The sequence below is a fragment of the Leptopilina heterotoma genome, unplaced genomic scaffold (genome assembly GCF_015476425.1).
Source record: "Leptopilina heterotoma isolate Lh14 unplaced genomic scaffold, ASM1547642v1 Lhet_66, whole genome shotgun sequence".
NCBI classification, from domain to species: domain Eukaryota; kingdom Metazoa; phylum Arthropoda; class Insecta; order Hymenoptera; family Figitidae; genus Leptopilina; species Leptopilina heterotoma.
In genome coordinates, this window is record NW_025111153.1 from 40304 (window position 1) to 56479 (window position 16176).

General features: G+C 26.3%; 1 protein-coding gene across 2 annotated transcripts in view; it reads right to left on the bottom strand.

Annotated features, from left to right (window-relative positions):
• Positions 1-1310: 1310 nt before the first annotated feature.
• The window catches only part of LOC122510057 (protein kinase C and casein kinase substrate in neurons protein 1), a 45973-nt gene continuing 31107 nt past the window's right edge, over positions 1311-16176 (bottom strand). For both annotated transcript variants that reach the window (XM_043624454.1, XM_043624453.1), the window contains 2 exons: positions 5048-5208; positions 1311-4301 (listed from right to left, as the gene is read on the bottom strand). In XM_043624454.1, the coding sequence (XP_043480389.1) occupies positions 4189-4301; positions 5048-5208 (274 nt within the window). In that variant the 3' untranslated portion in view covers positions 1311-4188. The remainder of the gene's footprint in view (positions 4302-5047; positions 5209-16176) is intronic.

The following is a 16176-nucleotide window of genomic DNA, read 5'->3' on the forward strand; positions in this document are numbered from 1 at the left end:
TTATATTAATTTTAAAGAATTAAAATAAATATTTAATTATAAAATACTGTGGTTAGATGTTTAATAAGTTTTATTAATTCCCTAATGAGGATAGTTGATAGGAATATTTTCAGTAAATTTTATTTACAATAACGTTTTAAAAATGTTTTTAAAAAATACATTTTTTCTTCTATTATTAATTGAAAAAAATTTCACTGTTTTACAAAAAAAAATTTATGTCAAATGTCTCAAATGTCTTCATTGAAAAATTTTATTTTAAATGAATTTTAAATTTTTTCAATGATAATAATATTATACTAGAATTTAAAAATAAATTAATTAGTTACATTTCACAATAGGAAAATTAAAAGAAGTTGATCAAAAAAGTTTAAAAATTAAATTTAAATTTCAAAACTAAAATTGAAGAAAATGTTAATATTCGTCAAAAACGGGTAAAATAGATGAAAAAATTTTAAACTAATGAAAGAAGATTAAATGATGATCTTTATGCATAAGGGTCAGTTCACTGACATTCGTCTGAGGTCTGTTGCGGTTATACTCTCTAAGAAATCTGGTTTTTCAATATGTAAAACTACAAGACTTCCTGAGTCCATTAACTCTAATATTATGATGTAAATTTTATTTTCAGATTTTTTAAAGTCTATAGACTTTTTTCTCAATGCTTCTAAAATTTTCAGTCTTCTCCGTATAATTTATTACTGATATAATTCACTTAATCTTAAAATTAGTAAAGTAATTATAACGTAAATTAAGATTATTAACCTATTGAGCAAATTTCAGAATTTTTTTTAATATTCTAAAACATTGTCAAAATTTTGGTTTATTAATATTCTTAACTAGTAAAATATTAAAAACTCTTAACTTTTTATAAGCGTAATTTTTGTTTTTAATAATTTTTTTTACAGAATAATATTTATATTTCGTATAATTTTCGATGCACCTAGTTTTTATTGCAAGTAAAATAAAATTAATATATATTTTTTTTATAAAATGTCAGCATTTGTATAAATTTTGTACATCTTGATTTTTCATTCATGGAATGATTATAAAAGCAAATTAATAAAAATATAAGTACTTTTGAAGTTAATAATGAAAAGATGCAATATTCTTTAAACAAAAGTAACATTTCATAATTTTCATCAAACCTAATAATAACTTAACAGAAATACATTGTCTCTTAATTAAAATATGTCATAATTTTTTTTTAATTACGTCAATAACCCCCAGACAAAAGTAAGTGGACTGATCCAGAAATTAAAATAAAATAATTCACTAATATGAAGGTTTTTCTAATACTTTTCAAATATAACTTTCTTTATCCATATTTTAATAAACTTGATCTTCTTTTTTTACTGATTCACACCCAACGTTTCTTTTTATTCGGAGGAATAATGTTAGTTAACATGCGACTTTGTATAAGACAAGTAAATTAAAGTACAAAAAGTACAACAATAATGAATCATCTTTATAAATGATATTTTATAATATAATTAACAATAAAGCCAAACATTATTCTTATGTACTCTAAAAGTTACTGCGGCATTAACCAATAAGCTTATCTAAACATAACATTTTAACATAAATGTCATAGAATGGAAGAACCATTTTACATTATTACAATGAAGTTACTGGAATAAGTATTGCTTGAAAAATACTTTACATGTCAAATTTTCAATGCGTACAGTTTAATTATTTTCTGTTTATTATAATAAACATAACATGTTTGCTCTTTACTTAATTTTACATTTCAAATGTACTTTTTTTAAACATATTAATAATTAACATAATTTTTAAAAATTTTAGATTTGTATACAGTAACATAAATTAAGTATAATTGTTAAATTTACTTTTTTAGTCTACAGGAAATAAAAAAAAATATAATTTCCAAAATTTAATAATTTCCAAAAAAATTGTTTCACTTTACAATTATCGATAATTTCAATAAAAGATTAAAAATTGTCCAACAATTGACATTAGATAGAAATAAATGCTTCTTATCTTTGGTTGATTTTATGTTTTTTAATTTAAAAAAAGTTTCCACAGCTAAAATCAGTGACGATTGATAATAAATATTAACGAACGATTGAGAAATAAAAATCAATTAAGTTTAACTTTAAGAAATATAATATAATTTAATTTTGTGTTTAATTTAAAAAAGCAAGCTTTGTACTTTGTTGCATTTGGTACATTGGATTCTTTATTGTTAAACTCAATTAATCTGTTATTAATCCTTTTTTCTAAATATTACGTATTTGCGATCTCACTGAATCCACTTGTGACTAAAATAATAAATAAACCAATTTTTTTTGTCAAATAACAAAATAAAATTTCATTTTAATTTCATTAACAAATTTCTTTAAATTTTTATTGAAATAATCAAAAAGATTGTGTCAGTGTTTCTTATTAGCATAATTTTCGATTTAAATTAATTTCTGCTAAATGTGTATAAAAGAAAATTTTTACAGCATCGTAATATTTTATTTTACAATAGACGTTGAGTGATTAACATTTGAAACTCACAGAGTTATACACTCTAAAACTAATAACAGAAATCATCCATCTACTTCATTTATAATAGAATATTTTTCTCAAAAACTATTACACTTGTGTATTGTCTACTGGAGCACATTTGCTTTTTAAATTTTTTTTACATTTATTATCATTCAAAATCTTCAAACTTAAAAATGTCTACTTTTTATGCATTTTTTTATAACAATATTCGAATTACAGAATATATTTTACTCTTGAAACAATTGTTGAACTGTTAATATATTGTTTCAACAAACAAGTGTTTTTTTTACAAAAAATGTTCAAAGAATGTCATTTAGTTTCACGGAAAATTCTATAAAAATTCTATACAAAAAAGTGTAGTATAAAAATAAGTATTTTAATAATCAACGAGAAACTAAAGCAGAGAATAAAAAGTCAAGACAAAAAATATATAGTAAAAATTCCACTACTTCAAATTAACATTTATCTTAATACTTTTTAGACAGCTTTTGCATGTTAAATTTAAAAAAAATTCCAAAAGTAAAAGTGCGTCAGTGAACAAAAAAAAATGCTTTCGTATATTTACATTACGATTTATGAATTATATTCCAGTGCAATAATATAATGAAAACAAAATAAAATATTGAAATTATCAAGTATACAATTAATCAGAAATGCGAAAAAAAATGTATAAATAATTTCATACTGCCATTAAAACAAATAACATTATTATAATTATTAAGAGTGATCAACAGTGATATCATTTAAAATGATATCTTGAAAAATGAAATTCAAAAATTTTTTTACAATAAAAAAAATCGATGCATCTTTAATTAATTTCAAGGATATAAATTATCTTACTTTGATTTCCAAACATAATGAAACTTAATAATTAAACAATTTTTTTTAAGAATATTTATCAACAAAAAAGTTTTCGAAAAATAGTTTTCATCTATTCTTTTTTCTTCGTTTCGAACACATCAACAAACGAAATTAAGAATTATATTTCTAATTTTTCTAACACTACTATGTACAATGACACAGTTGGGAATAGATGCTGAATTTCTAAACAATATTCACTTTATGAAAAAAAAGAAAATAAATTAACCTTAAATAGATCTTCGGCACTAGATGAGCTGCTGTTTGTCTATTTATACATTCAATTATATACATACGGGCATATATATGTATATAGAATGTACAATAATACATATGATAATACAAGTCATAAAAATATACGACTAAACATAATTGTTACAATATTTACTTGTAAGTGGCGATCAAAATTTATAAATAATAATAATAAAATTATATATGTATATTATATATAATTTCTTTTATATATCAAACTGCAGAATTGTAAAATCCATATACTGCGATTTATTTAATCAGATATAGTTAATATTCAGCAAATACAAGAAATGCTTTCATTCCTTTTCATATATTTGATGTTGGCAAATTAAGTGCAAAAAAAAAGAATACTCATTCGGTCCAATTGTTAAAGTCCTTTAGAATAAACTACACAGAGAACTTTAAAAATTGTACACATTTTCTTTTCGCACTAAAAATTTTAATTTCATTATAATTGTATTCTGCAGTCTTTTAATTTTTTGTCGCCATAAAATTTCAACATGAGTTACTATGAATGATATTTATAATCAAGTTTAATAGGTTGTTTTTGGATTTAGTTTTTAATCTCTACTGCGTTACTAAGTCCACATAATTTGCTGGATACAGGCCAACTCTGCCGTCTTTTCTTCCTTTACACCATCCTTGTTCGTCTTCTTCTTCTAATTTTTCGAATACATCACCTGAAAATTCATTTTTTTAAGTTTATTTTTTATAACAAATATAAAAGGTAAGTAAAAATTAAATAATTATGAATAAAAAAAGTATATATTGTAATTATATTGTAATTATATTGTAAAGATATGACTAAAACAATAATTTAAATTAAATTGAAGGAAGTGAATTTATCATTCGGTGATTAAATATTAAATTTGAAGAAGTTAACAATTTTCCCGAATCAATCTACACAAATAAATTAAATATCTTAAATAAATCTCGATAAGCTCATGGGCTTCAATGTATAGACAGCACAGCTGCCCTAATACAGAAACCTGCTTAATTTGAAAAATATTTTCGAAATTAATTAATAATTTCAAAATTATCAAAGAACTCAGAAAAAACGGTAGCATAGTGGGATACGAGCCCACGACCTTTCTATTGCCGGTAGACTGCTCTGACCACTGAGCTACATGCACCCCGAGACTTTTAATTAAAATTAAAATTAATTAAATTAATTAATTTAATTAATTTTTTAATTTAAATTAAACTTTTAATTTATATAATTTTATTATTGAAAGCAAAGAAAATAGAGAAATGTTAAATTTTTGAGTCAAATAATTTCAATAAAACTCACTATTAAAAACGATAATGAAATAACGACTTAGCTAATTATTATTTATTTTATTTAAAATTCTTTAAATTAATAAAACTTTAACATAATTAATAAAAGGCTTAGAAATATTACTTGCGATATAAATTACATATCTACCTTGTTTGAAGCTCAGTTCGTCTGCTTCTGCACCCTCATAATCATAAAGTGCTCGTACAGGTACACCTGGTTCTCCATTATCAACTAATGTTTCTCCGGCTTCTTCGTCCCATTCCTCTTCTTCAAAAGGATTCGATTCTTGTTTTGTTTTAGTGCCATTTCTGAAATTATAATTGTCAGATTATTAGAATAATAATAGAATAATAAAAAAAATAAATTAATAACTTGTTAAAGCAAACTATTTTTAAATTTATTTTGTCACTATAAATACAATTATTAAAAAAATAATTTGAATACAAAAAAGTGTGTAAAATATAAATGTTTTTTAACAATAATTTTCACAAGTTTATTAAATTCCGTTCCAATTATAATATATTTAGGTGATTTCTCTAAAAATTGTCATTTTTGTATTTTGATTTTTCATTTTATTTAATTTCACTTTTTTAAATAATTAGCATTACTATACGCGCGTAAGCAATTTTCAAAAAATCTCATTTCTTCAGAGTTTCTAAATTAAATTGTTCAAAACTTCAGTATATTTGTCAAATTAATATTTAAATCTCTCTTATTAAATTATTTATTTTTCCACATGAATTAAAATTTCAAATAATTTCAATGTAAAACCCTTTCAAATTAAAATTATTTCTAAAAATTACAACTACAATTCTTTCAAAATTCAATTATTTTATAAAATTTTTAAAAAAATTTATTCTGAAACTTTAATAATTTTTATAGGAATAAAATATATTAATATTTTTTATAATAAACATTAAAAATATTATTATACTCTTACAGCGATTAAAATTTTCAAAGATTTCAATTTAAAAACCTTTTAAAATTTCTGTTATAACGCTTTTAATATTCAATTATTTTCTAAAATTCCAACTGAAATTTTTTTTAATTAATTCTTATACTGAGACGAATAGAATTTTTATATTGAAATTTAAGAATAAAAATATATTAAATTAAGTAAAATAAAAGAGTAAGATAAATCTGATCAAAAATAAATTAAACAAATTCTATTCACATCCAGCGCGACCGGGTTCAGAGTTGCTGGAGCTCTATTTGGCGAGAAGAAAATATTAATAAATACGCGGACGCCAGTTAATTTTTATGAAATTAACAAAACACAGATAAATAAATTAGACACGAGATCACAAGGAGGGTAGCGTTGGGGAACCCTAACAAAATAATATAAAATAAAGATCAAGCGACTTCCAGGAATAAAACAAATTTATTAAATAAATCAAAAGAACATTAACCACTTACGTATTGTTGATCAAATATCGACTCTTGTCGATCTTTCTCTCTCAAATCAAGATTTTACAAGTCACATCGAACCACTCAAACAAAAGTTACAATATCAATTTTGAGATCACACTAAGCAGTTACATACAACAACGGTCGAACAAAGAGTAACGTGCTCTTTTTGAAAATTTGGTAATGCGTCAATTGATCGAATTATTGGCGCTTCAATCGATGTAAGGTCGCAGGGGCGAACTATTGACCTTACAACCCTTACCCTTATTAAAAAGATATTTGATCAATATATGGCTTGAAATAACGTCAGAATGACTTTCCCGTCACATTCTCCCCCTTCAGAGATGACGTTAGTTCAAGAAAAATGAGAACTTGAAACTAAACAAAAACAATTAATTAATCTGGAAAAATTAAATTGATAATTAATACAAAATAAGACAAGTAAAATAATAGTGATTAATGTCTGTAAGAAAAATTAGATTAATATCATTCTTGCTTCTAAAAATTAAGATATTTAAACATTCCTGGAAGTTTCTTAGTCAATGTATAATATGGTTCAAACAATTTTTTTAAACTAAGAAATCTTAAACATTTGTCAAGTTTGGGTTGATAAGAAATCAAAATTACCAAGGTTAGATATAAAAAAGAAAGAAATTTCGTTTAACTTAATTGTATATAAAATTATGAAAGTTGAATTAATTAGATCAAAAATAAATGAATAAATGAAACTTTGGTACAACCCTTGGTCAAAATTGATTCTTATTTTGTCGAAGTTTTTCAACAAAGAAAATGCAACGCATTGTCGAATATGCAATACAAAAAAAAGAATATACAGTCCAATATCGAAGTCAAAATCATATTTCGTTACTCTGGTACAAGTCCTTGTTCACAATGATGCTTTGATCATTCGATGCATCCAATTTGACGCTGGTACGATGACACGATATTCTTCTCCATCTTCCAATTCCGGTCTGAGCCTCATCACTTTGTCAAGTGTCATATTAGCAAAAGATGTAGTCAGCTATATTCTTTTTGTCTTCCGCTAATTGATGAAGTCCAGGCACAGTTGGATTTGCAGGCTCTTCAACAACAGGCAAAGCAATCTCTTTGATCAAAAATTGTCTGATTCGATTTGCTGAATCAGGACTGTCAAAACTATCCTTGCCCTTGCGTCGAAGCTCTTATACTTCTGCCTCCTTGATCATCTGATCTCTCAGAACTGACTCACTTGTCATCGTTGTATAATTTGGACGAAGTCAATCAACATATGGAAAGATGCAGTCGTCAGTTCCAATCCATCAGCTCCACAGACACGGTAAAATCAAGACCTCATCTTGATCTAACACTGACCAAAATCCCTTCATCAGCAATTCTGCCCTCTTGATAATAAGCATTTTCAATAACTTATCGGACAAAATTCTGTAGTCGGTCCTGTAAATTGGTGAAGACTGGCACTCCTGAATGATCAATTTTAGCATTCCGAGTTCTTCCCGAGCTCCGTCAAAATCTGGAACATCCTTCATAGTATAAGGCAAGCGCTCCACTTTTACTGAAGATGTAATAACCGCCGCAGGATCATCTGTCGACCTGGAAATATATCCCTCGACAATCTTCGACTCCTTTAGCCTTGAAAACTTATTCCTTTAGAGACTCTCAGCATCAATTTGTTGCTGAGTCAACCTGATTGTTCTGGTTAATTTAACTGGTTCGGGTTTTCTCGATTGAATCTCGTCAATAAGATCTTGAGTCTATGATGTGACTTCCCAACCTGCTGATCATCAAAATTCAATCTGGGAGACATCATGGAATAATCGGGAAAAGCCGTCATCTAAGTAACTTTCCCTTGAGTCAGTGCAATCTTGATAGCTGATCACCTGCTGATCAAAATCCCACATCAGGTCGTCGATCTTTTCTTTAACTTCCCGAGTTGATCCAATTTCTCTCGTACATCTGATTCAGCTAGTTCAAAATTCGAAGCTATCTTGAACTCAACAAGCGATTCAGTCAGACCAGAATTCTCTGTGATCTCCCAGGAACAAGGTTGATGATTCCGCAAAATGTCGTTGCTTACAATCGATCTACAAAACAATCTTATAACAATCGCAAACTTCGACGTAGTATTTTCTAATTTGATACAGAATACCTGCCAACAACTCTACAATTGTTGTCTGTCAGTTGGACTATACCTAGACCACAAATTTTACAAATAAAAGCAAGACCTAAGTAAAGGTGAGCCAAACTTGAGGAATATCATTCAACTTTACTATTTAACTCATTATTCGGATAATAATCCTCTATACCCTCTTTAAGTTCAACTGACATTATCTCTATCGGCATGCGACTTGGCGAATCGAGCAATTTATGATCAAATCATGATTTAATGATTATTATAAATCATGATTTAATCATGATTTATGATTGCTCAATTTATGATTGATTCATTCATTCTCGATTTTATGACGAAATTCGTCAATGATCTTTATGTGATCAATCCAAGTTATTACCGCGTCGTCGACAAATTCGTCAATGCTCATATCGGACTCGTCTGATTTTAATTCTCGCTAAGCTTCGTGACCGTAATTTCAGAAAACGGAGGACTCGAGTACCGGTATGAATCACAGTTTACGAACAAATTGTTTATTTGATAAATTTTCATCCCGTTCTCTACGATCTTAATCTGTATAAGCGGAAATTATAGGTTTTATCATTCGATCTACATGCTCGATCGGATTACTTTGAGAATATGCTAACAGGTTAGTAATATGTCTAACGTCTCTGGCCAGTAAGTACGCTTTGACATCTTTGTTTATAACTTCTCTCCCGTTATCGGTCACTTTAGTTTCCGGTATTCCCAAAATCGATAAACTGTATCAAGTACTTTGACAACTATTATCCTGTCCGACTTCGAACTGCAACCAAGTCTAAAAACCCAACAAATAAGTCATGAACAACCATATCCGAATTTCCATCTTTAGAACGAGTTTGAGGCATTACTGTGTCAATCAACTTTTATCGCTAACCAACACATTCTGAAAATCTGTACTTTCGCTTGTCAAATTTAAAGACTCTTTATTAAGAAAGCTTTTTAATCTAAGAGATTACTTAATTGAAAAACTCTGGAAAAGATTAAAACCTGAACAACGTTGCGATATGAATACGTATGTTTACCATAAATGTTTACCATAAACATCACCCATGTCAATCCCAAAAGAAGTTCAATCTTTGGTTTTAAAAATTAATCCATCACCCAACCGAACTCCACTCTCAGAAGTAAAATTAGGTGAAAGATATTGTAACTTATTTCCAATTTTTCAATAACTCACAATCAACTTCCTTTACAGGAACTAACTTTCCTAACTCGTCTCTAGTGATTATCGATAACTGACAAGATTTTCTATTTCACATCAAACCAGATTATTGATCTCGTTTTCAGAGTCGAAAGAACAAACTCTAACTAAATCATTGGTTTGATCTATATTAAATAAAAACTTAAGTTGAATATTCAGAATTTGATACTGTTTTTTGTTGATTAATTAATTTATCAAAATTCTGATTCAATTTCTGTTTATTAAACAATTGATTTTTTCGAGATCTGGGTCCATTTCTAACACGATTAGATTCACGATTCTGAATCATGTTCAAACTACTTTCCTGATAAATATGATTTATTTTCTGAAGTGTCTGATTGATCAATGATCATCTACCTGGTCATTATCGGAATCCATTTGATCTTTTTACAACAAACAAATCCGTTTTAGGGTGTGATACTGATTTTTGAATGTCAGTTGAACAATTAAAGATGTAATTACGTTCATTGACATTATGTAATAATTTCTGATCATTCTTCGAAGTCAAGTTCAAAATTTCAAATAAATGATAAAATGAGGGTTAAATGAGGGTTAAATTTAGACAAAATAAATAAATTCTTATCTATACCACTCGTACTTAAATAGTCCTTTAGGATGAGTAAAAAATTGTACTGGATCTTTGTCTGATCTAGGGAAGGAAATACTCCAAGAATTTACTATTCGACCGATCTGGATAGAACTTGAACTCTCCGCAGAAGCTGAACAATACGGAGGAATTAATCTATTCTGTGATCTATTCGAAGAGAACCTCTAAATCGATTTTGATCCCCAGACATAAAATGATTTTGTCCAATTTGTCCATCCTCTCTGAAGTCACTATCATTCCATAAAAACATTGAACCCGTTCTACGAACAAATGATCTTGACAAATCACGATCTGGAAAACTGAAATTATTACGAGAAAAACCCAAATCACGATTCACGTTATTATCAATATGGTTTACGTTATGCCTTGAAGTATCGATCATTTGACGACACTGATCTTTGAAAATTTCTTCGTTGATCAAAGTTCTATTCATTACCCGAATCATGTGTGGGATATAATTGTTTCCAATATTCGATTCTGTATACGAACGCCAATTATCAGCGCCCCCTATTTCGCCAGCAATGGATTGAGAATTTTCATTTAACAAACAAGAAACATTTTCTAAACGTACGCGTCTTGAATTATTCTCAAATTGCGCGACTTGTTGAACCGAATCTAAATCACTACGATTTTGACTTAATTGTTTTATTTGGGTATGATCGACCGAAGATCGAGGGTGAACTGACGGTTGTTTATTTTTACGCGAATTAACATCGATCAATTCTTCGTCGGAGGAAAAAGATTGTTCTATTATTCGCGCTTCTCCCCCTTCAGAGCGTAAGTTACCCCGAGAGCTTACGATATTCAAAACTTGATCAAATTTAGCCGTCAATAAAATCAAGGCTTCTTCCAATGAGTCTAATCGACGATGCATTGCAGATGCAATGTAAAGAGAGGGGGTATCAATTCTACCATTTCCCTTTCCGATCGCAGATTCCATTGCAAAACCGTAAAGACTTCCGGTACTATTACGCGATAATGATCTTAACTGATCTGCATTTGTATCCGAAAAATTTCGCGTATTAAGCAAAGTCGAATTATTTTGTGACTCTAATGTATTATGATCCTTTCGACCCGGCAAATCTCCGCCCGAAACCAACACTGTTGAATCCAAATTCCGTTTTGGAGGAGAAAAGAACATTGACGTCATTGCAAACGAAAGAAACAAAAATTAATCAATTATAATCGAGAAAAAAAAATCTTTCTTTATTTTAACGTCAAGCCAAGTCGAATTCCTATTTAAAAAAAATTTTTTAAATAATTTTCTAATACATATAATTCGATAATAAAATCTGTAAATTAAAATGAATTAATAAAATAATACAATTTCAAATAATAGTTACGACTATATTTCGTCGTTATATAAGGATCATTATCCGAACAAAATATTTATCTAAAATAATTTTGACAAACATTTACATATAAAAAAAAATGTTGTCAAACAATTGATCTCGTTAACGAGACTTCAAATATTCTGACTCGAGACAAGATCACAAAATAATTTTAGTTATTTGAACAATCAGCTGTTCATTATTGTTAATTATTAAAGAAAAAAAATCAATATTTTTAAGTCAAAATTTTCTTTAGACAACTGATTAGTTCAAAAAAAAATTTTATGACAGCTGAGCAAGATCATACCGTCAGGCAATAAAAAAATAAGTTTCTTTAATGTTTAAAAAAAATTTGTACTTAGCAAAATTACCAATGACAAGAGCAAGATCTTGAATCATCAGCACTTATACAAAATAATCTTTATAAACGATCAAATATTTTGTTGACAAGAGCAAGATCTTATATCAACAAAACTGAAAAAAATTTTCAATAAATAAATTTTACTTTGCACAAAAACCCAACAGCAGAGCAAGATCTAGCTGTCAAAACAAAAACTTTTATGCAAAATAAGCAATAATAAAGACAAAAAAAATTCAATTTCTATTTGAAAAAAGCAAAAAAAAATCAACTTTTTATGACAAGAACAAGATCTTGAATCACAAAAAAAACACAAATTACTCTTTATAACAAGAGCAACAAAAATTTTGACAGCAAGAGCAAGATCCTGAACTGTCAAAACTAAAATTAATACAAAAACTCAAAATCGTTGCGAACATGCATCGAGCCATCGTCAACATAACAACAGTCTTGTATTAACACAGCAAAGTTCTCATTGTCAAAATGTAAAGTAAAAAACAAAATCTCGACAACAAGAACAACAAAATTTTTGACAACAAGAGCAAGATCTTGAATTATCAAAACAAAAATTAATGCAAAAACTCAAAATTGTTGCGAACATGCATCGAGCCATCGTCAACATAACCAATGTTCTGCATTAACACAAACAAAGGTCTTATTGTCAAAATACAAAGCAACAAAAATTTTGACAACAAGAGCAAGATCTTGGATTATCAAAAATAAAATTTAATGCAAAAACTCAAAATCGTTGCGAACATGCATCGAGCCATCGTCAACATAAAAAACGCTTTGCATTAACACAAACAAAATTTTTGACAACCAGACAAAATTTAGATATCAAAACGGTTTTTGCCAACAAGAGCAAGATCTTGAATTGACAAAATTCAATAATTTCAATGACAAAATCCTCAAAATTGACTCACGGTCATCGAAATTAAAATTAAAACAAATTTCAGCGAAAATAATCGCCATCAAATACAAAAACAATTTTTCTCGACGGAGCAAGATCCTGTCGAAAATCAAATCAAAAAATAAAAAATGACTCTTTGTTCTACACTTAAAAAACAATTTTCAATAAACAAACAAAATTTTAGCTAAAAACAATACCAAACAAAAAATTTTTTTGTTTCCAACTAACAGACAAATTTTATCATTCGACATACAAATTCAATTAAACCAACAAAAAATTTTAACACAATAATAATTTTAGTTTAATTAATATACCGTCGACAAATAAATATAAAATAAAATTATCGAACTTCCTAGTTTGTCACTATTCAAAATAAGTTCATAGCTTTGATCCTTCAAGGTCGCTTAGACAATAAATATAAACACAGACCAAATACTCGAACATACAAAATCACAATTTAAACACTTTAATAATTTCATCATTCCAAAATTTTATTTCAAAATTATTAAAGAAAATTTAATCTGCACACAAAATTCAAAATTATTGGCAAATATTCAAACAAAATCCAACGTGGCCCCACGTTGGGCGCCAAATGAGACGAATAGAATTTTTATATTGAAATTTAAGAATAAAAATATATTAAATTAAGTAAAATAAAAGAGTAAGATAAATCTGATCAAAAATAAATTAAACAAATTCTATTCACATCCAGCGCGACCGGGTTCAGAGTTGCTGGAGCTCTATTTGGCGAGAAGAAAATATTAATAAATACGCGGACGCCAGTTAATTTTTATGAAATTAACAAAACACAGATAAATAAATTAGACACGAGATCACAAGGAGGGTAGCGTTGGGGAACCCTAACAAAATAATATAAAATAAAGATCAAGCGACTTCCAGGAATAAAACAAATTTATTAAATAAATCAAAAGAACATTAACCACTTACGTATTGTTGATCAAATATCGACTCTTGTCGATCTTTCTCTCTCAAATCAAGATTTTACAAGTCACATCGAACCACTCAAACAAAAGTTACAATATCAATTTTGAGATCACACTAAGCAGTTACATACAACAACGGTCGAACAAAGAGTAACGTGCTCTTTTTGAAAATTTGGTAATGCGTCAATTGATCGAATTATTGGCGCTTCAATCGATGTAAGGTCGCAGGGGCGAACTATTGACCTTACAACCCTTACCCTTATTAAAAAGATATTTGATCAATATATGGCTTGAAATAACGTCAGAATGACTTTCCCGTCACATACCAAAATTCTACTACAAAAATTGAATTATTTGAATACAATAATTTTTTGTAAAATTCAATTATTTTTCAAATTTTTAAGTACAATTCTTCAAAAATACAATTATATTTAAAAATTATTTTTCAAATTATTTTCGGGACTTCAAATATCTTCAAAAATTTGTAATTATAATTTTTTAAAAACTTCGATTTTTCAAGATTTATAAATTAAATTTTTCAAATTTACATACTTTTTGCTATCTAAATAAATATTTAAATAGGTACCTACTTATTGTTATTTATTTGTTCACATGAATTAAAATTTTAAAATACTTTCAATATGTAAAACCTATTGAAAAATAATTTCTAAACATTATAATTGCAATTCTTCCAAAATTCAATTAGTTTTTGGAACTTTTAAGTAAAATTAAATAAGTATATAATTAAAATCATATAAATAAAACATTTTTTGCTGTCGTATTGCACATTGTCATCAATAATTATTAGCGAGCAGATTTTATAAAATAAATGAAAATTCAGGCTTCGCACTCAGTAATTAATTTTTAAAAAAGTAGCAAAAGGTAGCTTTAAGACTGCAAAAAGTAGTAGGAAAGTAGCTAGGTATTGGAAAATTAAATTTTATGACTAAAAAACTCGTTTTAGTCGATTTACAAAAATCGCAAAAATTTGATTTTGTATTTCCCTGCGACATTTTCATCATATGCATAAAAAATTCTCTTTTTTTCTTATCCTGGTAATAACTTCAATTCTAAATTTTTATGAAAGAAAATTATTTTCCAAACTTTCAGTTCCAATTATTCAAAAATTCGATTATATTTCAAAATAATTTTTAAAACTAAAAAAATTAATTTTTTAAAAATATTACATCTACTTCAATTAAATTTGACAAAATTTCCAATTAATTGAAAATTTTAATATAAATATTTTTAATTTTTACGAGAATTTAAGTGTATTTTTCTTTTAATATTCAATTATAATTTAAAATTTTAAATGAAATTCATTTATAAATCAATTTTTATTAAAAAGTTTTACAAGAATTCAATTATTTAAATACAAAAATAAATAATTTATTTATAAACAATTGATTATTTTTAAAATTGAATACTTATAAAGAATTTTTTTTTTTAAATTTTGGAATATAATTGATTTGTTTCGAAGAATTTTAATATAACTTATGAAAACAATTATACATTCTCCGAGGAATTAATTCAAAATTTTATTAAAAATAATTGAATTCATATGGAAATTTTATTATTCAATCAATTGAATTTTTCAGAAGAATTTTATTATTATTATTCTTAAATAATTGAAATCTTATGAAAAATTATATTAAAATAGTAGATATTAAAAATATTTTAAATTCAGTGAAGAATTTCATTATTTGTGAAAATAATTGAATTCTTGACGAAGATTTTCCAAAAAATTTTGAAAATAATTGATTTGTTTTGAAAATAATTAAATTTTTCGAGGAATTTATTTTAAATTTTATTTAAAAAATAATCAAAATCCTCTGATGAGTTTTATTATAATAAAAATAATTTAATTCTTCCAACGAATTTTATTGGATTTTTCGAAGTCATTGAATTCCTGTGAAAATTTTTCTTATTTTTAAACATAATTGAATTTTTGGAAAGGATTTTATTAAAATTTTTGAAAATACTTGAATTTTTTTTAATCATTATATAAAAATTGAAAAGAATAATTTAATTATTCCAAATTATCTAATTAAAATTGTATGAAAAATAATTTAATAGGATGAATATTATTATTTATATGGAAATAATTTATTCCCTCTAAACAAATGTTATCAAAATTTTAGAAAATAATTATCTTTCAAAAAATTTTTTTGAAAATATTTTAAATTGATTTTTTTCAAAAATTTTCCTTGAAATTATTGTGTTTCAAATAATTGAATTCTTGTGGAAATTTTATTATTCATGATATTTATTGAATTTTTTCAAAGAATTTTATAAACATTTTTTGATTTGTCTCTAAGAAAAATTTTATTATAATTGTTGAGAATAATTTTTTTCATTTTAACATATTAGCT